Source organism: Aspergillus terreus, genomic scaffold (genome assembly GCF_000149615.1).
Source record: "Aspergillus terreus NIH2624 scaffold_2 genomic scaffold, whole genome shotgun sequence".
Classification (NCBI taxonomy): Eukaryota; Fungi; Ascomycota; class Eurotiomycetes; order Eurotiales; family Aspergillaceae; genus Aspergillus; species Aspergillus terreus.
The window spans coordinates 2170173-2196996 of NT_165925.1; the positions used below are offsets into that span (position 1 = coordinate 2170173).

The 26824-nt window shown below is 53.0% G+C and overlaps 8 protein-coding genes across 8 annotated transcripts; 3 read left to right on the forward strand and 5 right to left on the reverse strand.

Moving 5' to 3' along the window:
* Positions 1–408: 408 nt before the first annotated feature.
* ATEG_01764 (putative MFS transporter) lies at positions 409–2713 on the reverse strand (the record flags this gene model as incomplete). Its single annotated transcript, XM_001209129.1, has 2 exons — positions 409–2456; positions 2527–2713. 2 exons carry the CDS (start codon positions 2711–2713, stop codon positions 409–411), a joined length of 2235 nt encoding a protein of 744 aa, XP_001209129.1.
* A 1647-nt stretch (positions 2714–4360) lies between these two features.
* ATEG_01765 (uncharacterized protein) lies at positions 4361–5871 on the reverse strand (the record flags this gene model as incomplete). Its single annotated transcript, XM_001209130.1, has 2 exons — positions 4361–5464; positions 5518–5871. 2 exons carry the CDS (start codon positions 5869–5871, stop codon positions 4361–4363), a joined length of 1458 nt encoding a protein of 485 aa, XP_001209130.1.
* A 1731-nt stretch (positions 5872–7602) lies between these two features.
* Positions 7603–9803, forward strand: ATEG_01766 (sodium:solute symporter family protein; the record flags this gene model as incomplete). The annotated part of the gene is made up of 4 exons (XM_001209131.1): positions 7603–7887; positions 7940–8201; positions 8253–8530; positions 8580–9803. 4 exons carry the CDS (start codon positions 7603–7605, stop codon positions 9801–9803), a joined length of 2049 nt encoding a protein of 682 aa, XP_001209131.1.
* Positions 9804–9961: 158 nt separating this feature from the next.
* On the reverse strand, positions 9962–10891 carry ATEG_01767 (uncharacterized protein; the record flags this gene model as incomplete). The annotated part of the gene is made up of 2 exons (XM_001209132.1): positions 9962–10224; positions 10273–10891. The coding sequence occupies 2 exons, from the start codon at positions 10889–10891 to the stop codon at positions 9962–9964; spliced, it is 882 nt and encodes a 293-aa protein (XP_001209132.1).
* A 2122-nt stretch (positions 10892–13013) lies between these two features.
* Positions 13014–14812, reverse strand: ATEG_01768 (sugar porter family MFS transporter; the record flags this gene model as incomplete). The annotated part of the gene is made up of 5 exons (XM_001209133.1): positions 13014–13416; positions 13471–13538; positions 13575–14254; positions 14335–14660; positions 14715–14812. The coding sequence occupies 5 exons, from the start codon at positions 14810–14812 to the stop codon at positions 13014–13016; spliced, it is 1575 nt and encodes a 524-aa protein (XP_001209133.1).
* Positions 14813–18125: 3313 nt separating this feature from the next.
* ATEG_01769 (terpene synthase family protein) lies at positions 18126–18729 on the forward strand (the record flags this gene model as incomplete). Its single annotated transcript, XM_001209134.1, has 3 exons — positions 18126–18360; positions 18417–18573; positions 18636–18729. The coding sequence occupies 3 exons, from the start codon at positions 18126–18128 to the stop codon at positions 18727–18729; spliced, it is 486 nt and encodes a 161-aa protein (XP_001209134.1).
* Positions 18730–20354: 1625 nt separating this feature from the next.
* Positions 20355–21561, forward strand: ATEG_01770 (uncharacterized protein; the record flags this gene model as incomplete). Its single annotated transcript, XM_001209135.1, has 2 exons — positions 20355–21043; positions 21099–21561. 2 exons carry the CDS (start codon positions 20355–20357, stop codon positions 21559–21561), a joined length of 1152 nt encoding a protein of 383 aa, XP_001209135.1.
* A 440-nt stretch (positions 21562–22001) lies between these two features.
* ATEG_01771 (exoribonuclease II) lies at positions 22002–25049 on the reverse strand (the record flags this gene model as incomplete). The annotated part of the gene is made up of 4 exons (XM_001209136.1): positions 22002–22015; positions 22062–24406; positions 24463–24812; positions 24867–25049. 4 exons carry the CDS (start codon positions 25047–25049, stop codon positions 22002–22004), a joined length of 2892 nt encoding a protein of 963 aa, XP_001209136.1.
* Positions 25050–26824: the final 1775 nt, after the last annotated feature.

A 26824-nucleotide genomic window follows, 5' to 3' on the forward strand; every position in this document is an offset into this window, starting at 1 on the left:
TCTTATCTCATGCATTCACACATCTCTCTGTGCACGAGCGGGTTCATCTATCTGATTCTTCGGTTCCCTCTATCACCTACTACTCCATCAGGTAAGAGATTGACGCGGATCCGCCGCAAAAGTCTAGAATCGGCGTGGCGCACCCGTGGCTGGTGCCGCCATGACATTGTGGCCATGTAATTGTGCATGTCATTGTGCAGGGGGGTCCCTGGACATTATTAGTCCTATTATTCCTACCTAGGTAATAAGCATGCATCCCGATCTTCATCAATCAGTCAATCAATTCTATGTCTCAATCAGTCGACGCGCCGACGCCATGCAAATCCTGAGAACCCGTACAACTTTGTACAAAACACTCCTCGCCACCCTAAATTCAAAAATCCATTGCAATCATGACCAGTCGTGACATCAGAACTTCTCCATCAATCGTCTACGCACCGTCCACATGCGGGCCCGCTTGCCGTAGATATACATCGGGATCGAGAACAGCAGACAGCCCAATTGGATGCCCCCCAGAGCGAGGAAGACCGTCTTCGACCCGTCCGCCTCCATCCAGTCGACCACAAACAGCGAGAAGATCAACCCGTGGAAGACGTTCTTGCTCCAGTTCAGCGTCACCAGCGCCTCCCCCGCATACTGCCGATAGCTGTCCACACAGAACGTGATCGAGGTCGTGCTCCCCAAGCAACAGCCGAACGAGACCAGCCCGAAGAACACCGTCGGCACGATCCAGTGGTCGTTTAGCTGTGCGCTCCACCCAAACGCCATCAACCCGATCGTCGTCGACAATGCGATCGGGATGGCCATCACCAGCCGAAACTCCGGCTCGTACACGCCGCCGTTGCGGCGCGTCATGAATTGCACAATCAGGTCAGACACTTTGCCCGCCACCGCGGTGCCCAACAAGCCGCCCACAAACGGCGAAATGTAAACCAAACCCGTCTGAAGCGCGGTGAAGTTGTATTTGGACGGGTCCTGGTAGATATGTGCCACCAACTCCGAGATCACAATCAGCCATCCCACCGACAGCGCATAGACCACCGTGGACCACAGCACCGCGGGGTACGCAAACAGGATAAACGGCCGCACGGCGACTCGCGCCCAGCTGTCATGCGAGATGCGGCCGTTCCATGGACGAAGCGTTTGCGCGTACGGGACTGGGGGCAGCTCGCGCAGCCGGTTGGTGTAGCGGAGGGCCGGGGTGACGGGGACACTCGACTCGCGCGACTCACTGCGTGCGGGGGACGGTCGGGGGCTTCGGCCAGCCTCAAGGTCGATGCCGTGAGACGGAGGCGCGAAAGCGGGCGGTGGGGGATGGAGGTGTCCGTCTGACTTTTCGGGGTCCGACGGCAAGTTCCCTCCCGCCGTGTTTCCGGTGATGGCTGGGCTGTGGGAGACGGCATCCGAGTCACCTGCCAACCCGGCGGGCTTCTCGTCCTCGGGGAGAGGATGCTCGGGCTGCTCGGGCGCATCGACAAACCCAACATGGCCCTTCTTGGCCCGCGCCGGGTTGATCGCATCCGGGCCTTCCTCAGGCTGCACGTTTTCCTCTGGAGCCGGCTCCTCCAGACGCACAGCGTGCGTTGGGCGACCCCGGAAGCCATGGACCAACTTGTCTGATACGGTGCGGTAGATATTGGGCCGACTGGGTCGTTTGCGGCTGCGACGGGGCCGTGGGGTCCGGTCCCAGAAGGTCTCGGGGACGAAGAAGAACAGGAGTACCAGACAGGCCCCGACGATGATGGCCACGATCCAGAACACCCACCGCCATCCCAGATTGCCGATGATCGCCGCGCTCACCAAGGGAATGAGATTCTTGCCGCCGAGAAGCAGCAACGTGTAGATACCAACACGGTAGGCTCGTTCATGCAAAAAGAAGATCTCCGCAATGGTCGCCGACGGCAGACACTCCACCGGACTTACTGCGATACCCTGGAAAATGCGTGCCACCACCAGACTCGGGTAATTAGGGGAGGCGGCACACCAGACCGCCGACAGGATAAACAGCGTAGCGCCCAGCAGATAGACCGGACGTTTCCCGAACAGGATGGCCGTCGGGGACATGATCACGGAGCCCACTCCGAGTCCCAGCATGTAGAACCCGGTCGTGAAAGCGACCTGCTGCGTACTAACATCGTATGTGTCGGAGACCTGGTTGAAGCCGGCCGCCAGGATCGGGGTCATTCCTCCGCCCATGAGACAGTAGAACCCGAGGGAAATCAAAGCCGCATCGCGCCGCCACATGGGCCAGTTCAGGGGGTCGTTCATCGAGTCATCAGGTTGCGGTTCGAGAACGATCTGGCCGTCGGCGGTTTTCTTCTTCGATCGAGTGGAGACTCGCGACGACGAGCGCGATCCCGAGCGCGGCGAGGGCAACGACGAGGCGGAAGTCCGCTGGGGTTGATGTCGCAAACCCAGAGGCTCATTGCGGTTGGACGAAAGAAGGAGCACCGTTCCTGGACGGATGCATGTTAGCGTCTTTGTCTGTGATGAAAGAGCTCATATCAGGGTGGATCGTATTCTTACCAGGCACTTCGTCCGTCTCTTTGTCGCTCAGAATGCCCAGGGTCGCTCTCGAGCGATAGATCCTGCTACCGCCGACGGTTTCCGACTCATTCTGCGATTCTGACCGAAACCATTTCCTCCGCCACCACGGCCCTGATGATTGTTGAGTGACATCCTCACCTGGAGGAGTCGTATTTGTCTCCGCCATGATGGGAATCCTGTCCAGATCCTGTCCTCCTGGGACTTCAGGAGCTCTCGAGTCTCGACGACCGCGACTCAACGCGGGTGGGTCAAGTGGCGCGAGCTTTTCAAATGCTGAGCCAACACGAGGTGGGCACCAACACCATGCAACTCTGGTTCTATCGCGAAGTAGAAATCTAAATCACGAGGAAATGAAGATGTGAAGCGAATCCTTGTCAGGTGAGACCACGGCCGGGGGAACACCGCCCAAACCAAAAGAGAGTCACCGTTAACGATAAGACATGGTGGAGTCGAGGATGAAAGACGGGTCTTATATCACTCGACCAGACCATCCACCACGGGCTTGAGTCGGTGAGAGTTTAGCAATGTCACGCGTAAGACGGCCCAAGGACCAAAAGAAAACAAAAGAAAAAAGGGTGAAACAAAGAAGCCACCGACAAACGAGGTGAGGATGGATGGATGATGGATACGTACTAATCCCACCCAGGCCGGGCGGTGGAGACGGATGCGGTACCGCGCTGGTACCGTCCGCCACCACTGACAAACAGTGGCACCGCAAGTACCCCGGGGGTCACTCCTCCCTGGCCAGGACCCTCCCATTAGCCCACGTTGTGGAAAATTAACTCAGATCGACATGGAAACAGATGGATCGTCTATCTAGCTATGATGTGCTAGTAGATTCTCCGTCCCTATCCATGGCAAGCCGGTGGAAGATGGGCTCGCTGACACCATCATGCCGCCGTGTGCCGCATGCGTGCACATGCCGGATGATGGATCCAGATACATACCGAGTCTTATATCGAGTCTTACTACTATACATATCGAGTCACAGGAAATACTGGATGAGAAATTGTCTTCCCCAGTTTACCCGTTACACTACTAGGTACCTACCTAGTGTCTACTAGTACACGCTAATACGAGACTCCATCCTAACCGCTGCAACGAGCCTAATGGATGGCTGCGACTAGGTTAGATAAGGTCAAGCCCGGCGTACGCGTGATCATCACCATCCGCACGATCCCTTCGACGCCCTCCTTTACCACTTCCCACCGAGGCAGCTTCTTGGGGATCATCTGATACATCAATCCGATTCGACAGCTTGCCAACCACCTACCGTCATCGTGCAGCTGTCTGGGGTGTCACACACCCTCCTGGCCGTTGTTTACAACTCCCGAGATGAGGCATAGAGCTCGGACACCGACCGCGATGGCGTCATGGTTGGCTTGAGCTTCAGGTGCCGGGGAGGCAAAAGCACAGCCAAGGATTGGCTTGCGCAGCTGGACTCTGTCGGACAGAATACATGCGAATCATACCCTTCAAGGAGCTTTATTCCCCCGCGTTAAGAATCTATCAGTCGGTATTGCGACGGGGCCCTCGGGAATGCGTCGTCATGTATCAATGTGTCGGACCATGGTTGGCTCTCCTCATCTTATTTTGACTCCCTGAAACCTCCGATCTATAGCCTCACCCACGTTGAGATCTACACGAGAGCCGGGCATTCCCTGTCCTGCGTCAGGTCTGCAGCTGATATCGATGCAGGGCACTGATGTTCATTTCGGCGGTGAAGTATCTTCACCGCAAGGGATGATATACCTACTCCACTCAACCATGTGCTAGATAAGATAGAGTTGACACGCCATAGATCTACATCCACCTAAGACTGCTCAACTTGGATCAATACCCTCCGATACATCGTCAATGGAGGGCTCCCAGCATCCGTCACCGCCAGGATCAAATGCAAAAGCAAACACTCTCCCCCGTCACAGACCTCCGCCGACGGGACGTGCACGCGTACCTTTTCCCCGGAAGTTCCAAACGGCGAGATCTCCAGCAATGGCACAACGTTCGCCGCGTTCCAGTCATCCGACGACGGCTCGCGATAATGGAACCAACGGAACCGCAGCGCATCGCCGTCTGGGTCCCTCGTCTCGCCCGCATCCAGCACGACAGTCGACCCAGCCGTAGCCTTCACAGTCATCGGCTCCAGCCCCGCGGTCCCATTCACCACAATCTCCACATGGTGATTCCCCTTCCCGACCATCGCAGGCAGGGACCACTGCATGCGCGCCGCAAAGTCGTTCTGGTACGCGTTGCGCCAGCGCCAGATGGTCGCCTGGTTCGAGAGATACGTACGGTTACCATCGCCGACGACCTTGTCACCCGCATCCGCGTAGTGTCGGAAGTCCAGGCCGTTCGGGCTCGGCGTCACCAGCTTGTACCGACCACCCCAAGACCCGTACTCCGGGTGCTCGGGCACGCCCAGCCCGTTCTGCACCAAATACAGGAAGCTGGGGGTGTCACCCTCGATGATATACTTGTAATCCGGGTAGACGGCGCCAAGCGGGCCGATCTGGATGTGCTCACGGATCCAGTCTCGAGTCAGTGTGGTGTCGTCTGGCCCGCCCGCGTCGAAGCCGTAGTAGTGCTCGCCAGAGATCCCCGTCCACGCGGCCAGCCCGTACTGGTTCCAGCCGTGCACGGAGGCGATGTAGAAGATGTCCGGGTGCCGGTGGCGGATCCAGGCGCCGGTGTCGTCCTGGTCGGAGATGGTGTAGACGCGGAGTCGTGCGCGCAGGGCTGCAGCCTGCGTGGGCGTGTGCTTGCGGTGGATGTGGTCGAGGGCTTGCGCGAGCACGTTGGTGCCTCCCCAGGCGAGCACCCAGAGCGGCTGGTCGGAGGGGCCTTCGAGGCGCTCGACGAGAAGCTGGGCGCCGGAGCTGAGGGTGTTGTTGCCGCCTACGGCGGACATGCCGTATTTCTATGCGGGTGAGTGGGTGGTTGTGGTGGGGAGTATGGATGGGAGATACTCACTGCAGGGCCGTGTCGCAGGACACTCAGCAGGTATCCTGCAGAGGGATAGGGTGAGTCGTCCGGCGCATGGTGGTTGAGGTTGTCGACGACCTCGCCGTATGCGTTGATGATCTTGCGCATATCTTCTGGATGGACCTCATCGCGTAACCAGGTGGATGTGACGGCGACAATGCCTTCGGTCTGGAACTGGTTGCTGTAGACAAGGTAGCGAACGAGAGACTCGGCATCGTCAGGCTCGTTGGAGATGTCCGAGAGGATGAAGACGCGGGGCTTAGTGGGGAAGGATTGCAGGGCAGAGACAAGGGCAACGTGAAGCCCGAAGGTGCAGAATAAGAGGGAGAATATGGATTTCATCCTGAGACTGATGAATGCCTTCCGGGACAGCTGGGATGTGTTAGGAAGTATACAAAGGACGGTCGACGTCAATATATATACTTCACCACGACAGACTGCAACTATAACCGCCCGTCTCCCCGAAGTATTCCCGATGGACGTACTTGATCACAACAACCCCTAGATAGTCTCTCTGATGAGTTACATGCGGGGAATGTGGAGAGATCGTGGGGTGCCATGCCATGCCTTCTCTCTTCCGGCAACTCCAACCGCTCCGGCGTTAAGAACTGCTCCATCGGATGCTGATCGTCATCTGCAGCAACAGCGCCCTAAGAACCCCTGACTAGCAGCATTCCATAGCATAGCTTCTGGTGCAGAACTGTGGATACGGGTTCCTTGATGACGTTCTTTCTACAACAATTCAGTCCTGGACAGAAACTACCCCAGGTAAAGCTCCGGGCCTGATATATCAACATGTCCGACTTGATCATATACATACATCGTATTTAGCCAAACTCGGGATGTGGACGACACGCTATGCCGATGTTTAATGCAGCTGCTAGGCTGCAAAGCCCCAGTTCGGTAGGAAATCAACCGAAGTTCTGGTCTGCCATGATCACCCAGGATGAGTACCACACCATAACAGCCTGGGAGTATATCTATCCCGACGGTCGACCCGAACTGGACATATTCACCTCGCATGCGCACCCGTGGGACGCAGAGCCTACGTACGTACTGACCGAATACGTGCTGGGCATTCAGCCGTCCGCGCCTTGGTTCGCGGAATAGCGTTTCTGGCCTACAGTACTCGGTACGAGACTGGAATGGGCGAGGGGAAGGGTCCCGACACATCATGGGCCGATTCAGGCAAGCTCGTGGATGTCTGGTCATTGGAAGAAGCTCTCTGTAGAGGTTTACGGTCCGTCGGGAACGAGAGGTCGTGATGATCTTCCGTTGGCGTCGAAGTCCTGTACGATGAATGGGGAGCGACATGATTGTGAGAGTGCTGCCCTTAAGCTTGAGATTGAGGGAGTCATGTTGTACGAGATCGTTTTGCTTTTGGAGAGTGCTGTTGTGTAAGACTTGTCCATGTTGTATGTGCATCTACTATGGGTATAGGTAAAGTAGTGACTTGACTGATGGGATCAAGATACTTATAAATCTAGATGCACTGAAACTCCCCAAGGTCGCAGAGGCTACGACGGACAGGATATTTGCACCAACCAGGCCTCTTGGTCAACTACAGTGCGCCCATGATTTGGTCTGCGGGCCTGAGGTATCAGTCCTAGCAGCAAAGAAGGTCATATTGTACTCTTCTGATTGTACTTGACATACGCGGTATTCAAATAATGACAAGAGACAAATGCTGGTTGACGAATTCTTTTAGGTATTTGGAGCAGGAAGCCGTACTCCAGGTGTGTGTCTTGCCAATTCGGAGCTCGCAGCACGCAATATCTAGCGTGTATCCCGAACACATTCGCACGAAAGCCGACTCAACCTTCTAACGACCTCTTACTGGCTGGATATGGTATCTTTGATTTTTCTGGGGCCATCTAGCACCATGATATCTGCCCTAAATGCCTGGCCCCTTCCTAACCCATAGCGCCATTCTTCTCCACTGAATTGCAAGCATGAGTCGTGTAAATGTTCAGATTGGAAGTAGTTACCACCCATTTAAACAGTCAGCTCGCCATATAAATGGAATAATGTCCAAAACTCCGCAGGATAAACCATCTCTCGCATCGGCACACTATGGGCGAGATCACATCCTCAGGCGTCACCCTGATCTCGCAAGGGACAGGGTACGGCATGCTCATCGGCCTTGGTATTATCTTCTGCGGGGTAATCCTCGTCGCCGTGAAAATCCAAAAGTCTTATCTCGATGAAGATTCCGGGCAGTCGGAGATGTTCATGGTGGCGAACCGGACCGTTGGCACGGGGTTGACAGCGTCGGCCGTGTTCTCGTCGTGGATGTGGATCAACGAGACGGTGTTTGCGGCGGTGAATTGCTACCGATTTGGCCTTGCTGCCCCGATGGTATTTCCTAGTCTCTTTGCGTCCTCATTCTTGGCTAATGTATCGGGTACAGTGGTATGGCTCCGGCCTGTGCTTCCAGATCGCGTTGATGGCGGTGCTGGGTGTCCTGGCGAAGATCCGGGTTCCGTACGCGCATACGTCGATGGAGATTATCCGGATGAGATATGGGCGAGTGACGCATGTCGTGTTTCTGGTGCTGAACCTGTTTTGCAATATCTTCGGCTGTGCGTCTATGATCCTGGCGGGGTCTCAGTTGATTCATGGGATATCGGGCATGCATTTTGTCGCTGCTACGGTTCTTATTCCGCTTGGAGGTATGTCGCAAACCGCCAGATAGAGGGCTCTGCTAAATCTAGGATCTACAGTGGTGCTGTATACTGCGGTTGGCGGGCTGAAAGCCACCTTTATCACGGACTATCTCCATACAGCTGTTGCGCTCATTCTGATTATCTACTTCACGCTGACCATTCTCACTCACGATGCTATCGGTGGTCTGTACGGGTTGTACGACAAAATCTCAGCCATCGCGGAAGACAATTACATCCCGGGAAACTACCAAGGCTCGCTTCTCACGATGAAGTCCCACGACGCTATCATATGGGGACTGATTCTCAAGCTTGGAAACCTGGCCTTGGTCGTTATGGTACGTCCCCATCCAATCCACGTCTCATTCCACACGCTGAGCTCGATAGGACACTGCATTTTGGCAAAAGTCATTCGCAACAGAGGTCAAAGCAACGGTGCCCGGGTACAACCTGGCCGCTGTTGCAATCTTCGGCGTGCCGTGGGGACTGGGCACGGTCATCGGACTGGCCGCGCGAGTGCTACACACAACGCCCCTGTTCCCGACATATCCGGGCGAGTTCACGCAGCAAGAGGTGCTTTCGGGGTTTGTGATGCCGTACGCCATCCAGGCTGTGGTCGGAGAGCAAGGGGTCATCGCGTTCCTGGTCCTGCTGTTCATGGCGCTCACGAGCACGGTGTCTTCGTCCATGATCGCCGTGAGCAGTATCATCTCCTTCGACCTGTATAAAACGTACATCAACCCGAAGGCGTCCGATAAGAGACTCATCCGCGTCAGCCATCTGGCGGTTGTGTTTCACGCCGTCTTTATCACCGCCTTCTCGATCGTCCTGAACTATGGCGGCGCAAACATGACGTGGATCGGCTACTTCCGGCCTATCCTCACGGGCTCGGGTATTGTGCCTCTGATTTTGACCTTGACTTGGTCCGGCCAGACACGGCTGGCGGCCATCTGGTCGCCGATTCTGGGGTTTGTCACCGGTCTTGCGATCTGGCTCGGCACGACCAAGTCTATGTACGGGAGTATCAATCTGAAGACGACGATGGAGGAGGCGCCGTGTTTGTACGGCTCGCTTGCGTCTACATTTACACCAGCAGTGTACTCGGTCGTGATCTCGTTCTATAAACCGTATAAATTCGACTGGCGACAGTTTCTCCGGATTGAGCTGGTCCAAAGGCCCGAAGCTCCAGCTAACGAGGGCTGTCCTCGTGAGAACGTGACAAGCGAAGGATATGTGAATCCTGATCAGAAGGGAGCGATGGTCTCCTCATCCAGTTCAACTACCGACATACAGACACCCTCGGAGACAAGTCTAGATGACCTACAGCACCCGTTCGACACTCACACCCTCCAGCAGCTGCATAGGTGGTACCGCATTGCGTGGATTATGTGGGTCGTGCTTGTCCTGTTGACCTTTGTGGTGTGGCCGATGCCTCTGTACCGAGACTACATCTTCGACAAGTCGTTCTTTTCGGGCTGGACGACTGTGGCGATTATCTGGCAGTTTGTTGCATTTGTGTCTGTTGTTCTTTATCCTCTGTACGATGGGCGCTATGAGATATGGAAGGGGGTTGTGGGAATTCAAAAGTCACTGAGGGGGATGCTCGGATGATCGGATAATGAGAAGCTGTAGAAGTTAGGGGATTCGGATGTAAGGTAGCGCAGAATAGTCTGCTGGTTATCGTCGTCTGGATTAATATATGTATGCTAAAGTGATTAATAGGCCACATGAAATATTACAATTCCCACCCGTACCCTAGTATCAGGCACCTATCTTCCCTCCAACTCGTGTACTTCATTGGGCGTTGAATCCAACTCGGGAATGAACTTGGCCTGCGGAGGACTGCTCGGAACTCCCTCGATTTGTAAACCCTGGGTCCAGCGCCTGGGATCCTTGCCTGGCGAAGCAGGATACATCTCGGACAGTGGCCGGCTGTCCGACACGAGAGTCGGAGAGCCGTACGACGTCCCAATACTCGAGCTTGCGCGGTGCTTACTGGTCCAGGTTCCGGGGCTGGCGCTCAGCCGGGAGTCTAAATCGTCAGCGATTGTCCCTCACGCACTGGTCACAATATACGCACCTGCTTGCTGAGGCACAGCGTGATAAAACGGCCCCTGGCCGTCGGTATGCATGTTTGCCTGCCCCATAACCCCACCACCTCTCAACCTTCTGCGTCGCTGGCGGAAAAGATAGAACGCTAACGCAAGGATGACAGCCACCCCGACCGCTGCGCCGACCGCGATGCCCGCGATCGCGCCCTTGGATAAACCAGAGCTGGAATCCGTCGGCGGTGGACTATCCCCTGTGCCTTTCGGCGACGCACCGTCGAGAAATAACTCGAACTGACCGAGAGACGATTGACTCCATGCGGCGGGGATAAGATCACTCGAAGGACACCCGGAGGTCTGCTGGCAGGGGTTGCTCTTACAGCAGCCCAGAAACGGCGGGTGGGTCTTTGCACAGGTGTACCAATTGTTGCTTGGAGCATTGATGCAGTTGTTTGGGCGGGTCGAGTTGTAGATGCTCTCGTTGAAGGAGGCGGGATAGAGGTCGGGACATGGCGCAGCGGCGTTGGTGTTTTGGCATGGATCGGAGGAACAGCAGCCGACGAAGTAGGGAGCTGATTCGCAGACGAACCAGCTGCCGCCGTGGGGACAGTGGAAGTTGCAGTTTTTTGAGCCGGCGGTGCAGCTGCTCATTGCAATGGGGTGATCGTTTGAGAGATGCTTCAGACGGCTGACGGTGGGTTAAGGGGTGTCATGCAAGAGCGGGGTCCTATGTACTGCGATGGATCAAGCAGTGAGCATCGAATCAGGGATGAAACAAGTGTCTGAAGATGTGAAACCGTGTAGATTAGACGTCTAGTCTTCATACGGAGACTGCAACCATCTGGGGTCGTTATGATATTATAATGCGAAGCTCAGCTATAGGGCTGTGCGCTGCCACGACATCTCCACGCCTGGGGAGCCCTACAACGCCCAAAACGGATAAAATGCTGACCAGCCTTGTGGCTCTCACTAAAGATCCCAGCTCAAGGCTATGTGGGAGGTGCATGATACGGTGCTTGGCGGAGGCAGTGCTCCTATCGTATGCACCATCCAGCCTGGTGGCTGTTGGCAGGGTCTATTTATATGACCGTTAATGTCCAGAGAGGAACTGTTCCAATCATGGCCTGAATCTGTTGTTGGTTCATATAATCGTGGAGGCTGAAGGCCCTCATCAACATCAGAACCCACATTAATGCACATTTCCAGGCTAGACCTCAGGTGTAAAGAGTGTCGTCTGTCCAGTACCTATTGAAGTCGATGGGCCAGTCTGTTCCTAGGTATCTTAGACCGCAGGATTCATCGATGGAACCAACTCCAGGAGGACAGCCCGATTTAAAATATGTCAAGGATATGAGTCCTGTACAACATCGCTCTCGGACTTTGACAGAAGCAAACACCTCATCTGAAGTTATCCGACTTGGCCTGTGAGAATGGGCATGTACTCCGTTCCTAGCCACACCCCTCCCCTTAATTGCCTCGATGTCAAGAGCCATGCTTTCCAGTCCTTATCCATATCGTGGCTCCGGCCCCATGCTTATCAGGTCGTAGCCTTGCGGCATATATCGATTGCCACGCGAACCGGGAATCTTGCCTCCAAATAGTCTCACAAACACCGCCCCGAGCCCCCATTTTGACCAGATAGTGGGTCGAATGTACAATGGTTGTAGCCCTTTCTCTCAAAGTTATATAGTTTCGTTTCCGGGTTGGGCGTATCGTGCACGAGTCTGACGGTAAGAAAGGAGGGTCGGTGTCGAAGCACGAACTTTCGTGCCTTTAGGACCATGTCCAACACCAGAGAAAGGAAAGGACTGGGAGACTCGACACTGGGCCCGTGAGCAGGCAGTCGCAATGGGATAGACTGTCAAGGAGTAGATATAGAACTTACCCCGGGCTCGTCCTCATAACATCATCCAAGTCCGCACCCAGCATCTGTCGCACCACGGGCGTCAAGAAGCTGGGCAGCGCGGAGTCAACGTAGACCCGGACGTATTAATCATTGGTTGCGGTTGGTCTCGCGAATTTTTCTCCACAGTCGATTGTCCACTGCCTCAGTTCTACCGCGAAGTACAGGGCGGTAGCGGGCATGGCTGGACGGCGACAAGTTAGTCAGTGTCTCGATTGGAAAGACAACTTGAAGGGGTATCCTACAAACAATCCATCCTTGCCACGGCGGATGCATACCGACCCCAATCTTGAGGCTGGGACCGCGACTCGTGTAATAGAATTCCCGTATCAACGGCGCGCTTGCCTGCATTAAGCCTGTTGTTCTGGCCTGTCATGGCGAAAAGCTTCGACATAGTCGGGATTCTCCGGCCTGATTTTGGTAAGACAATCGATCCTGTTAGGCTCATTTAGAATCGATCAATGCTTGGCCGTACCTTGAGTGAAGCCTTCCGCCGGGCTTTGGCAAATGCAGGGGAAAACTCCATTTCTTGCAACTTGGCCATAATCGCATGAGCTTCTCTGGCCGTCATGCTTGATAGGGGTCTCTGGCCATTGGCGAATGGCCCCTCTATCTCTGCCATGCGGCGGTGCCGAAGCAGTTTGATCAGTACTATGTAGCTGGTGAGAGTTACGACAATCCATAGACCATGGAAAGAATCAGCGGCCGCAGACATATCGTCAGCGGTCCATGCATTGGATAGACAGTATAGTATGGTATTCATAAATCACACGAAAACTAAACACTCGCCCCTAGTCGCCTGAAGAGGTTTGATGCAACGCAACAAACGTCCCGGAGTCCCAAGGCATAGGGTCTCATGACAGTCGATTATCATGTCGCCTCATGAGCCACATAATTCTCTTCGTGCTTCTCTGACACGTGTTTCTCGCTGTCTTTCATCGCGCCTGCGTCTCTGATCTGCGTGAAAGTGATGCTTGGGGTCCAACCTACACTTTTCCGGGCCGCCGTGACTTCGCTATAGAGTTCATCGACCTCCTCAAGGGTTAGGCCCTTGGTTTCGTAGATCATAAAGTAGACAAACACTATGCAGAGGAAACAGCAGCCGGACCAAATGAAGAAGATCTTAGACTGAAGATTCGCGTTCCCGGGGCCATAGTTGACCAGGTAGGGTGTGGAGTACCCCAATGCCCAATTGACGATCCAGTTGGTAGCGGTAGTCATGGAGAGAGACTTGGCTCTGGTTTTGAGGGGAAAGATCTCTCCGGTAACGACCCTTGGAGGACGGTTAGACACTTCTTCTAAGGCTGGAGCGAGGTGGGGTACTTACCACGCGACTGGGCCCCACGAAGCAGCGAAAAAGAAGATGAAGAGACAGATAAAGGCAATTGCTGCTTTCTGGGCCCCGAAATTATGCACAATAATAGTACCTACACTATCCTGACTGGTGGTTGTAGTCCCCAGGATAGCCACCAGGAGCTGCGAAACGAACATACCAACCGCGCCTGCCAGTAACACTGGACGCCGACCCCACTTGTCAATGGCATAGAGGCCTGGAATAGTGGAACCAACATTGACGCAGTTGATAATCAGGTTGATCACGAATTCATTGTCGTAGCCCGAGTTCTTGAAGAATTGTGTGCCGTAGTAAATGATAAAGTTGATGCCCGTAAGCTGCTGCAGCCCCTGCAGGAGGCAGCCTGTTAACAGGCGTTTTCCGATATTTCCACGGAAACAGTCAAGATAGCTGGAGCCGCCCAGGCTGATCTCATACTCGTGGTTGGCCTGGATCTCCCCCAGCTCGCTCTGGACTGCGGCATGGTCCTCGGGCAGACGACGCAGTTTGGCGAGGCTTTTTGTGGCGGCTTCCCTCTTTCCATTCTTGATCAGGTACCGAGGGGTTTCAGGCAGGACCAGGACTCCGCCGACCAGGATAATGGACCAGGCAAATTGCACCGCAATCGGAATGCGGTAGGACCCTGAATCATCCCGCTGATGAGTGGAATTGTTGACCACCGAGGCCAGGAGTAGACCGATAGTAATTGCCCACTGATAGGAACCCACGATAAAACCACGGATCCATTTGGGGGCCGTTTCAGACTGGTAGAGCGGGACTGTAGTCTGGTTAGTGTTGGTTCTGTATGCTCCCATGGGGCTCTATGGGATATGGAAAACAGAGGCAAGCAGCACAGACCTAAAGCAGATATAAGCCCGACCCCAAATCCTGCGAAAAACCGCCCAGCAAGGAAGGGAGGAATGGATGTCGCAATAGTTTGCAACACGACGCCCACTACAAAGACGCCGTTGGACGCAATCAGTCCCCAACGGCGGCCGATGAAGTCACCCATGGGTGCAGCAGCCAGTGAACCAAAAAAGGTTCCTGCGGAAAGAATAGACACGATCGCGGCAGACTGGCTAGCTGTGACGTTCAGTTGACCGGTACTGTCTCTGTAGCCAGTTGAGAAAGTCTGGGCCCAATAGGGCATGGCGAGGATGCCGCTGATTGTGCCGGTGTCATACCTGGAAGAACGTTGAGCTCAGGCATTGTCTGTCTGGCAGGAGATATCATCTTACCCAAAGAGGATTCCGCCGAATGCGACAAAACCACTGATCAGAATGGCCGGCCAAGTTCTGCCCTCCGTTGCGGCGGGCTTTTGTAGTCGGAATCCCATGATGTACTGATTGGTGTAGCGTGAAGAATCACGCGGATAGCGACCAGAGTGTGCCTTTGTTTTCCTATTTCTTAGTTCAGAACTGCAAGGATGCTGTTGTGGGTACTGTAGATATTGCTGGGTTTGTGGGGGGATCGATATTTATATAGTTTTGGGAAGGAACAAAAGGTTAGTCCCTCCAAGAGGCTGGCTCTCATCACGCTGCCGTGGACGAGTACATGGTCCCAAGCCAGGCTAACGGGCAATACTCGGATCAATGGCAATAATCAGTAGCTATTAATCCTCTAATACGATGCGGGGGTGGGGTCTCTCCGCGCTGGTGGATGTCCTGCAGCGGTGCTAAGTGAAGAGGGAATAGTATGAAAGTCTTCTGACCATATCGTAAGTTGGGTCATGGGTCTGCCTCACAACTTACGCAAAAAAGGCGTATACGGCCCTTCGGGATGAGTCTGTCCACCTGGGTAGGTATACCTCCGTCATAGATGTTGAAGAGAACTGCCTCAGCGACGAATTCCTGCTTCGTTGCTCATGAGCAATATCTCGATCTGACCAACCCTACCCGGTTATTTCTCCTATAAGGGGATGGTTGGAATAGAGATTACCAGGGTATAGATTGCGTGCACCAGTAGGAAGTGCAGTTACTGTGGAAGAGAGTTCTTCGAGAACAATCTGCCGTCGCACTTGTCTCCCCAGCGTACCACTAAGATGCGAACGGGGTTACTTCGGCGATTTTGCGCCCTTCCCACGCAGCTCGAGGTGTGTGCGATACTTTCCTGGCACGGGCTGGATGAAGCTAGACTCGGTGGTTGACCGATTTTCGGGAGGGGATAGTACATCAGTGGTGTCTAGATCATGGCCCAGACGGGATGGAACACCGTAGTGGATCGGCTTCTCGGTCACAGCAAACCCAAACCGGGGGATCTTCGGGGTTGACCCCGGACCCCAAGAACCCTTCCACCCTTCGTGTGGGGGCCAACTCTCGGCGTTTTCGCCTTTCACCACATCATCATGTCACGGGCCGAAGGAAAGGGCTCGTGTGTCCAGTGGAGACGCGCAAATTGCACATTGGAGCCGATAGGCTGCAAAGGCTCGGGATACATAGACCAAGATCCTGGGTAAAGGATCATCAGTCTTGGACTGTCTCTGGAAGACTCTCAATGTTGTGTCCCCGTGGGGTCGCACTCGGGAACGTCCAGATCTTGTTGAGTCATGTAAACCCTCCGATTCAAGCAAGGGGTACGTAGGTACGCTCCCTGGCGTTGTAGTAACGGTGTGCGAGGCTTAGTAGGGATCATACAGCATGGCTGACAAGCCGGAATCCCCGTCTGGTCAACCTGCGTCTGAAGCCGATTCCCGTGGAGGCTTGGCTCGGTGATCTTACTCCGGAGTATATTCTCACACGCGCCAGTCCTTGCCCGGCCTACCCTTCACGCCCGATGAAAACTGGGTCAATGAGCCAAATGGCTTGGTCTAGATCGTGTCAGCGTGGCACCTATTCCATCAACACAGCCGCACGGCCAATGTGTGGGGGAATACGACGTTGGGTCACCCAGCAAACGCTGACTTGGTGCACTGGACGCGCAAAGCTCCGAATGAGAATGACGTTGGAGCTTTCATAGGTATGGCCTATTATGATATATTAGGGTAGATGATAGAGGTAAAGCTCAAGAAGAGACGTGGTCAGATTGATGGTTTTCTGTGTGTTGTAGGAGACCCCAGATATCAAGCAGGCGAAGCGCTAGGCCTAAACGGGCAGGTTAAGGCTCTGAGGCCGCGACAGCACATACACGAGGAAATTTCATGTCTTGCAACCAGTTACTGAAGAGAAAGGTTGCTGTTACCTCCATCAGGTCTGCTTCCAATGCAGTAACCTGTACTACTATGACAAGCATTAAACAGGCCTCGCTTCGCGCGGCCGCTTACATAAATGTCAACCTGGAACCAGATAACTATCTAGGCCTGGGCTGTAGATATCTGTAATATGTCATCATCTCGTACTACTATGATAGGAACCTGTGTAACAAGACCCCAGTCGACCACCTATGACCTGATACCCAATCCACTTCCCCATCCCAGTATCAACGTCCAGGGTGTAGAACGACCCTGAATCGACAATTGCTATGGCCTCAAAGTATGAGCTAGTGGGAAAGAATACAAACACAGCCGATACCAGATACACCCTTCCTCTAATCATGCGAAAAGGCATTATGGTTAGCAGAACAATTAGAAAGCTGCTAAGGCTGAGTTGATTGTTTGCGTGGTCCCGAACACCATGTGGCGCTGGTGGGGTGGTATGCAACTTGCCGACTTCCGCTTCTGGAGTAATACCTGGGCTTATCGGAAGATCACAGACCACTTGTTTCATACTGCTTTAGTCCTCCTACCTTGGAGGAATGTAAAATGTGTACTAGGCAGCGTAGTACATTGACTGTCTACTTCTTGTGGAAATTGCCGCGTAAGTATTCTATGTTGGTATCGGGACTAGGATAGATGATCACAGATTGTATAATCTGAGTCATGTTGACATACATAGGCTGCCTATCCCTTGTGCAACTTGCAAAGTAAGGCTTCTACGTTGGGATTCAGGCTGGAATGGAATATCATAGAGCGATAAGCTCATTAGTAACTGTTTTACGGCTTCTGCGCTGGAATAGCATCAGATAGTGTGATCTATACTGGGATCTAGAACGCTGACTTTCGTTTCCTTCTTATCTATTTGCGTGAGACAACCTCAATGATATGCACTATTCACTAGCTATTCACAGCCTTCTGCATCAGACGCGTAACCCTTGTCTTTAACACATGACTCAAGACAGATAACAGGGCACGGTGCTTTTCATGCAGTCCTGAACTGGCCGGGTAATATCTGGCGCAGATATGACGAATATAAATGGTGCCTGTCCCCTGTGTCCTGTCCATCCAACTGACTGTACCAGCAATATCACACACCACAGCGCTGTTAGATCAATCAACGCTAACAGATATGAAAACCAACGCCAGTACGCAGCAACAGCTGATAAACGCACTCAAAGGCCAGACTTTCCAAGTCCCTGATATACGAACACTCTTTGCCGAATGGCCAGTCAAAGTCAATCCGCTCTACGAGAGTTTAGCGTGTGAAGTCACTGGAATGATCAGAAGGTGACAGCGAGCCCCAACAATATATTCTCCCAATCATAGTATGAACTAACACACGAAATGTCCATGTAGACTCATTCCCGACGAAGGCAAGGCAGCCAAGTTGGAAAAGCCTGATTTTGCACTCTATGCGTCTTTTTGGTGCCCGGACGTGACATGGGACAAGCTTAAAATCATGGCCTTTTTTATTACTTGGTCGTTCATTTGGGATGACGAGATCGTCGTATCCGAAGGATCATATCACTTCGACTTTGCCGAAGCTCAAGCATACAGGGAGGAGAGTCTGAAAGCTATACAGAATGCCCTAGGGTTGGGAGAGCAGCCCGACGCTCAGGGGACCGCTGGACAGAATACGTTCCTGCGGAGCTTTGAAATATTAGGAAAGCCCCTTTGTGAGGAATATACTATTGGTAGGCTATGTATCCCAAGTCACTCAGCCATTTTCACCATGACTGACCATGCTCAGCACAACGGAAAAGGTTCTTGCGCGAATGGGTTCGATTCCTGGACGCTTCGGAGTGGGAACAACGCAGACGCATCGAGGGAACTATCCCTAGCTTGGACGAGTATCTGGCCTGTCGGATGGGCACTAACGGAGCTTACGTCTTGCTGGCATTAGATGAGTGAGTGCTTTTTCTCCAATGTTGATGTTGAAAGCCGTCGTGTTGATTGCGTTTTGACTTAGATTTGCACTGGGAATTCAGCTCCCACAGGAAGCCATGGACCACCCGGCTATGCAAGTCCTTTGGGAAGCGACGAACAAGATTCTATCTATGTAAGAACATCCTGGTTTGGAATCAGATACACTTTCTCTGATGCGAACTGAAGCTTGAATGACATTTATTCTGCCAAGAAAGAACTTGTAAGTTTGCCAACGGAATCTATAAGGTGTTGACGTTCCAGAGAAGTCTAATGAATGGGAACCTTTTGCAAATGCATAGGCTATGGGCTCAGTTGACAACATCATATCTGTATTTTCAACACAGGAGAAGAGCTTACAACAAGGATCGGATCTCGCAATTGAACTGCTGAAGGAAACAATCGCTACGTTCGACAATGCAGCAGACTGCCTGAATAACATCGCAATCAGTCCTTCTAAAGAGCACGCAGTGAAGGAATTCATTCAGAACTGCAGGTACCACTGCACTGGTTATCTTAACTGGTGGTAAGTTGCAATCCTGTGATCTAGAATCGCCAATATGAGTTTGACAAATATACTGTTAGCCTCGTGACGCCTCGATTTCGGGTCCAGGATTTACCAAAGACAGCGCAAGGAGGATTCATGATCACATTCTAATATAGTACGGATATACTCCGTAGATTCCATCAAGAGCTATTATTATTCATCAAGCTCGACTTTCATGGTTGCTTCTTGCGGAACCGATATGGATTACTGGCGCACAAGGTTAACAGACAGAATAATGGAATAGTTTGAGCTGCATACTCAAGTTTGTTGGCCCTTGACAACACGCCTAGTATCTCTACCTATTCTGTAGTATGTGGCTGGTTGGATCGGAGTCTCCAGTATCGTATATTCTTTCCACCTTATTTGCCTCGGCTTTGGAAAACGGGGAGACCTCAACCGCCTGTACTGTAGAGATCACGACCCTCTGATCCAATGTAGACACTGGTTGGTGCTCTTTTGGTGAATCTGCCCCGACACCCTTCAATGGCGCGCATTCTATTAACTGTGCCACAAAGAGGTTTAGGTAGTAGCAGTCAAATACTATGATCTGCGTGGATATACAACACCAATGTCCTTTATCACATCTGTTCGGAAATTTCGAATGTGGGTTTTCACACCTTCGAGGTGACATTAGCAAGATTAGCCCGAGCATGCCCGATTTTAATCGATACGAAGAAACAAATACGGTATCGCTAAAGGAGCTACTCTTCATAGTGCATACCATAGGAGAGGGGAAATGGGACTGGCGCTGCTGAGGCGTGATGTGAACTAGTGTGTTGATAACGCCAGTGTATCCCGCACCCTTTCTCAACATCCAGAACAGTCAAGGAGTCCCGGAGGTCCCTCAAGGGCTAACCTGTGCGAGCGACATCTCCGATATGACTCCAAATTTATCCATCAACACGGGTAACTGCCGGTCCACTGACGCCACATCTCCCCAAGAGGTCAAGCCGGGAGCTTGGCGGAGTCCTCACGTTAAGCAAATGCCTGCAGAAGAGGCTAAAGACTTCGTATAGACAATTTCGCGTGTAACCTCCCCCACAGACGGAGCCCTTCATTCTTGGCAGCCTCGTATTCATCTTTACCCGTAATTAGCGGGCGGCATGCAAGTTATGGTGACATGGCGGGGACGCCACCAAGACGCAAAGGTAGTATATATGGGCCACCCTACGCACGCGGACAAGTAGTGAGAACACCCACAAGGACAAACCCCCAACAATGAGCGCAATATTCAAGGGTCTCTCCAAGGCCGCCGTGCTTTGTCTCGCCCTGCAGCTGGCCTCGCCAGTCACCGCAGACCCTAGGGCCTGCGATGCGACGAACAAAAAGCTCGACCCCTCATACTTCACCCTGAAGGAATCCAACAACGCCTACCTGTCCGATTTGGCGCAGGCCATGGCAGCCTCCAGGGTCACCGTCTCCGAAGTCCTCGACTCGGCCAACCGCGACCTCGTCACCGGCCCCGTCCCGGGGAATCCCGACGAGATGTGGCTGTGGAATGAGGGCGACTACGAGACGACGAAATGGATTCCCCAGGGCATGTCCAGCTCCGGCGATGCATTGGCCGTGGGCACGTACGAGGGCCGCGACGTCTGGCTGGTGAGCTGGTACCAGGACGAAGGCGACGCCAACGTGCGGGTCAGCTTTATCGACCGCGCGACACATAAATACCGCCATGTTCTGCTGGTCGAGCCGAACGCGAAGGACAACTTCACGTCTGTTCCAATCCATGCCGGCGGCATCGCCTGGTATGGAAATGCGCTGTACGTCGTGGACACGAGCAAGGGGCTGCGGGTGTTTGATATGGACAACCTCTGGGAGGTTGCCATTGCCGATGGCGTGGGCAAGAATGACGCTGCCGGCGGATATTCGGCTAACAGCTATCGTTATGTACTGCCTCAAATTCGGTGAGTAGTTACCAACTCATGTCTTGGGATGCATTCAGATCTGACCCAAGCATAGGTCCTACAGCTGGCCGGCATTGCAGCCAAACTCCGCTTTCCGCCACTCGTGGGTTGCGCTTGATCGCGCCGACTCGCCGGACACGTTGCTGGTGGGTGAATATCAGACCACGGACGTGGACCTGCCCATTCGCCTGGTCAAGTATCCGCTCGACTATACCACCCGCCGTCTGCGGAATACGAACGGCGTGGCGACGGCGACATGGGCGTACTGCGTGGACATCCTGCGCATGCAGGGTGGCTTTTCTCGCAACGACACATTCTACCTTGGACGGAGCAATGGCGAGAACAACGGTGGTGATCTGTTCACTTGGACTCCTGGTGAACTGGCACAGGAAACCTCTTCCTGGTTCCCGCCTGGGAACGAAGATATGAGCTACAATGAAGCCAAGGGGGAGTGGTATACCGTCACGGAGCATGTTGGGCAGAGATATATCCTCTCGTACAAGCGTGAGATCAACTAATCTTGTGACCGTCCTTCGAGAGACTGGGGCATGGGTGTGCGATGATCCTCGAGGGAAAGACGGCACTGAAGAGATGTATGAGGGGAATTGTTCATTGAATGGCCTATGTACGTACGTCTTCTATGGAGCGAAATATATGGTACATGGTATATAGTACAATCCCACAAGCGACACAGCATTAGAGTCCAAGTTCCCATGCAAATTTGAACAATGTCGTTATCCAGCTGTCGTAATCTAAGCCCATTCACCAACACGCTGAAACGGTTTAATCATCCGTGTGGCTTCCATGATAACGAGCATGCGGGACAAGTCCACAGCCTTGATCTGCGCTTCCACGACACTTAGAATGTCCGCATCAGGCACGTCAGGAGTGAGGACTTGGCACCTCACCCCCAGCTCCGTGATAACACCAGCAAACCCCTGGGCAAATGGCGTTCCCATCATGGAGCTGGCGCTGTATGGCTTATGCAGCAGGCAAGTGAACGTCTCCGGGAGCTCACACTCCCCGAAATAAAAAGCACGGAACAGCAACATGCATGCCCAGAATTGACTGGACCCACTGGAAACACCTCTAATCAGACTACGTTTCCACGTGGACTGCGAGATGAATTGATCGACATGCTCCCGAGAGAAAGGCAAGAACGCGCCATCGCGATTAGCATCTAGCCGTCGGCCATGCTCTCGTTCGAAACGCAGCGTGGCTTCGATCTGATAATGGGCCATGAGGTCGGTGTATCGGCGCAGCGGACTTGTCGACTTCGCGTAGACGTCAAATCCCAGGGGCACGTGTTGTAGGGGGCTCGATGAGGATACGCCCTTGGGGGATGCCAATTGCAGCCATTTTTGTCCACCGTACTCCGACATGTTTTCATTTGTGAGTTTGGGGTATTCGGGATGGTAAAACGTCCCATCGTAGACTGTTGGGATGTTGCGCTCAGCGCACCATTTCCCTGAAACCCAGCAAGCCAAGTTCATCAAAGTCGAGATGAGATTTTGCTTCGTATAATCTGGAACTTCGTGCGGATCAACCTTCCGAGGGCGCAGCTGGATGATCGGATCGCCTAGATAATAGCGTCCCTCGGTAACCTCCATGTTGTACGGTTTTAAGGGCGCGTTCCCGGCGCTCACAGACACCGGGATGTCCATCGTGCTGGGCCATTCCATAGCGCCCTTCCGGCGCCGGTGATCACGGAATGCAAGCATGAGCTTTCTCAGAGTGTGGAACGTGTCCTCATCTTCAGATGACAGACTAGTGCGCAGATTGTCCCGACCATGATGCTGAGGAAACTCTCCTCCCACGGTCAAAGTGTCCAACTGGTTATCCGAAGAAGTTTCAAACAGGCTGCGCACTTTATCATGCGTCGTATAAATAACGTTTCTAACAATTCCACTGCAAATGTCCGTTTCCAATACCTCGCCTTGAAGGTTCATTTTGGCACTGAATGTCAAGGTTGGACGACCCGAGGCCAAGCTGAAATTGCCCTGAGTCAAGGAGTTTGGAAGCATGGGATATGTGCGCTCCGGGATGTAAAGAGTCTCAATACGCGATGACGCATATTTCATGATGATATCGTCGGGCGCGACAAACGCGGAGGGATTTGCAATATGGACACGGATCCAAAATGTATCATCAGATCCGGGTATACGCTCTAGAGAAACGCCATCGTCAATCTCTTGTGCATCGACATTGTCGACGCAGTACACGGGCAGATTGCCCCAGTCGACTCGGGCAGGTGCCATTCGGTCAATTAGACCCTCGGTATTGAGCCGGTCGCTTGCCTCTTGAACCTCTGCCCACGACTTTTCAGACCGGTTGGAGACGCCATGTCCTGGAAGAGCAAGAAATTGATTGAGAACTCGCAGATTCTCCCAAGGTGAAATGACTCCCAGCTCCTGCAGGAACAACGAAGCAGAGCCTGCGCTCAAATCTAACGCACTGTACATGCCCGTAGCCCGCATGATATGTGAGCCCGCAGCTCGCAGAGCGCCGGAGGTCATTCTTCTAGGAGGTATGCACCACAGTTGGAGATATTCGATGATCATGCGGTCAGTTGTGCTAAACTTTTCAGTCAACACTTCTCGATAGACCATGGGTTTCCCTTCTTGTCCAGGCTCGAACCGTTGCGCTGTCGGACCAACCGATGCCATGGTGGTCGGAGAGCGCACTTTTCTGCTGAGCCGTATGAGGCGCTGTGCCTTCTGGATGAACTGTTGCAAAGGATGGTTTCTGAAATCGGGGACATCATTTGCAGTAACCGCGCGGACGAGGTATTCTTGGTGCTCATGCACCCACGTGGTGACTTTATCGAGGACTTCAGCAACCCGTCTGGGTTGGACAAGGTAGTGATCAGTAAATGGGGAGCTCCGGTCACTTTCAATAAGAAAAGGCTTTTGGCAGGCGGTTTTGTGGACAGTGAACAAGATCGCGTCGTCCAACTGGTCTTTGTCGATCTCCAGAGCATTGCAGGCCAGTTCTTCGAGCGTAAACTCTGATTTTTCATATTCATCGGCCACGATCTCGTGGATTCTATCCAAGCGATACGCATTCGCTTGGTACAGTTCCTTGACTCGTTCGTCAAAATCACCGATCATCTGGAGAAGACTTGCTCCGACTGGCCTTGGAACACCCCCTTCGACGGCGGACTGCATTTCCGAGCTCAGTTCTGCGATTTTATCAGGAAAGTGCGGATACAAGGGAAGGACAGATTCCCTTGGCGCAAAGCCTTTGATAACATAGTCTATGTCTCTGTTGAATGCAATGCGCCATTTGCCTCGTTTGGTATAGAACTGCTGTTGCTTGCATACCGATCTGACGTAGATGGCAAGGTTCAAAACACCATCGGAGCTGTTGATAGCAATCAGTATCGCGTAGGTTCGCCAGCTTAATTTCACGCCACTTACGATGACAGGGCCACCAGGTCCCCGGGCTCCAGAAAGTCGTGGATACCCTCTCCCTCATCAGCAGTGTTTGCAAAATCCGAGACATCTTCATCCGCTGCGCGTAGCGTATCACTTCCGGCATCGTGAGCTTCGCGATTATCATTCAACATATTCCCGACCCAGGGAGCAGTTGCGTCCAGTTCGTTCAACGTTCCAGGTCCCCGTACAGGATCCAGTTGACTTGGATGCGTCTGTTGCCATTTCCGCAGATATTCACGAATATCTTTATTTTCCTCGAACTCGGTTTTGAGACGAATCTCCTCGATGGATGTTGTTGATGGTCTAAGGAGGTCCTGTCCGGGGTTTGGAACCTAGGTTGAAGGTAAGCATCTTCTCAGGAGATTTTTGGACGATCCGTAGCTTACAATGGAGCCATTACTCAAAGATCGCCAGCTTGCATATTGGAAATCAAATAGTCTATTGCCACCAAAGGGACGATGACGATGGATGGACCCGGAGACGAAAGCGGAGGGACCGTTTGGGGGCAGCGCGCAGCTCACACCAGCCACCTTCTGCGACGCTCGACTCCTCAACCATGCGATCGACATATTTTGGCGTTATCCATGCTCCAGGCAGGAATGATTAGGGGATTGCAGAAGACGATGTTGGGGGTCGTCATTGCTGCGTCGGAGAAAAATGAGCATTCTGCCGGCATACACTCTCACCGCCGAGGCGGTGAGAGACATGTCCCAATGGGGTATTTCCCAATGAGGCATTTCGAAGCCATGGACATACTCTGTATCTACCACCACGACACTCACGTTGACAATGACATCCATTGCTTGCACCAGGAGGTTTCCAGAATATCTACTCTCTTACAAAGACAAGGGCCTACTGTCTCCATTGAGGATGATCATAACTCTCTGAACCAAGAACCCTTGGGACTCGGCCTATGGCAATGCCCAATTGCGACGAGATCAGCCCAGGCCTACGGAGTAGTAGGATATGAGAACGAGGATAGAAGCGATCATCATCCATAACGAGATATAATTCCCACATCCGAGCACATGATTCCTCCCCTGGCAATACCGAGATGCCGCCCATCTCCCGAGATATATCTCTCGGCATTCAGATACAGTTTGAAGAGAACCGGGGTCTCCTGTCGTCATCGCCTTAATAGGCTATCCAGATCATACTCTGAAGACCCCGTCCCAGGAACCGGGGAATATGGAAAGCTGGGGTCCCCGCGTCATCCTTCGGCGGAGAACGCCTGTGCTGATCCGTCGGGTTTCTATCGGCATCTTTTAAGGTTATGGACGTCATATCGTCCTTATCCTCGGCTGAGAGATGGTCCTGTTTAAGGGATAAGGGAAGAATGAGACCTTTCCATGTGAAATCCTTGCCATGCACGAGTCAAGCCACAGCTCGCTTACATGGAAACACCACCTTTATCCACCAATGGCTCATTCAGGGCGATCAGCCGGATAATACGGAGTCGGGTATGTAGGCGAGGAACAATTCGGCAAATCCTCCGTCCGTCTGCCACAATCAAGGCAGAGCAAACAGACCCGCAGCTTCAATGCGCCGATCCTGGCAATCATTCCCCTCTCAAACTATTGATGGTCGATCCTGATGAGCCTTGTTCCTGTCCCCCGCATTTTCAATTCGGTTCGTCGAAGAAAGTATGCATAGCGAGCTCAAGCTCGCTTAGGAACCTCCGTCTGCCCCTGTCATGCGACTACTCCGGAGTAAGAGACCAGTCTCTCCTATATGGGCAATGATGGACGCGGGCTTCTTCATCCAAGACAACGCTCGGTGTCGATCAGTGGGTGTCAGGCACCGGAATACGCAGTACGCATGCATGATTATTCTCCGTATCGCGTATCGGGAGCCCAACATCTGAGCTTTGTGGATTGAGCTTCACGCACTGCCTATCTATTGTTTCACCTCAAGGCCTATGTTTGATCTCATCAATAGGCTACCAGGACGAGTGTGCCCATATTGTTTGGTGCCCTTCTACGGGGCCAGCCAAGACTCTTATCCGCATGTTTCTAATTTTGAATATTTGGAACTGTTTAGTGGCAATTGACTGGTTATCAAACGATGTTGTTCTGCTCCACCGGTGAAAGCGAATTATTTGTCAAGCACCAGGAATTTCTGCATGTCTCATACTAGACGATTCATCACTGGCAGGGGTACCGTACCATTATCCTCAATGTCGCGCGGAGGCACCCTCCGCAGTGGCCTGTTCCTGACATCTTATGATTCCGAGGTCCTCCTTACAGGATCTCGTCGTCCGCTTCTGCATGATGGCATCTAAGCAATCGCGTGTCGGCGGGATGACCCCGCTTGGCAGACGTTCGTCGATCTCACCAGTCCAATA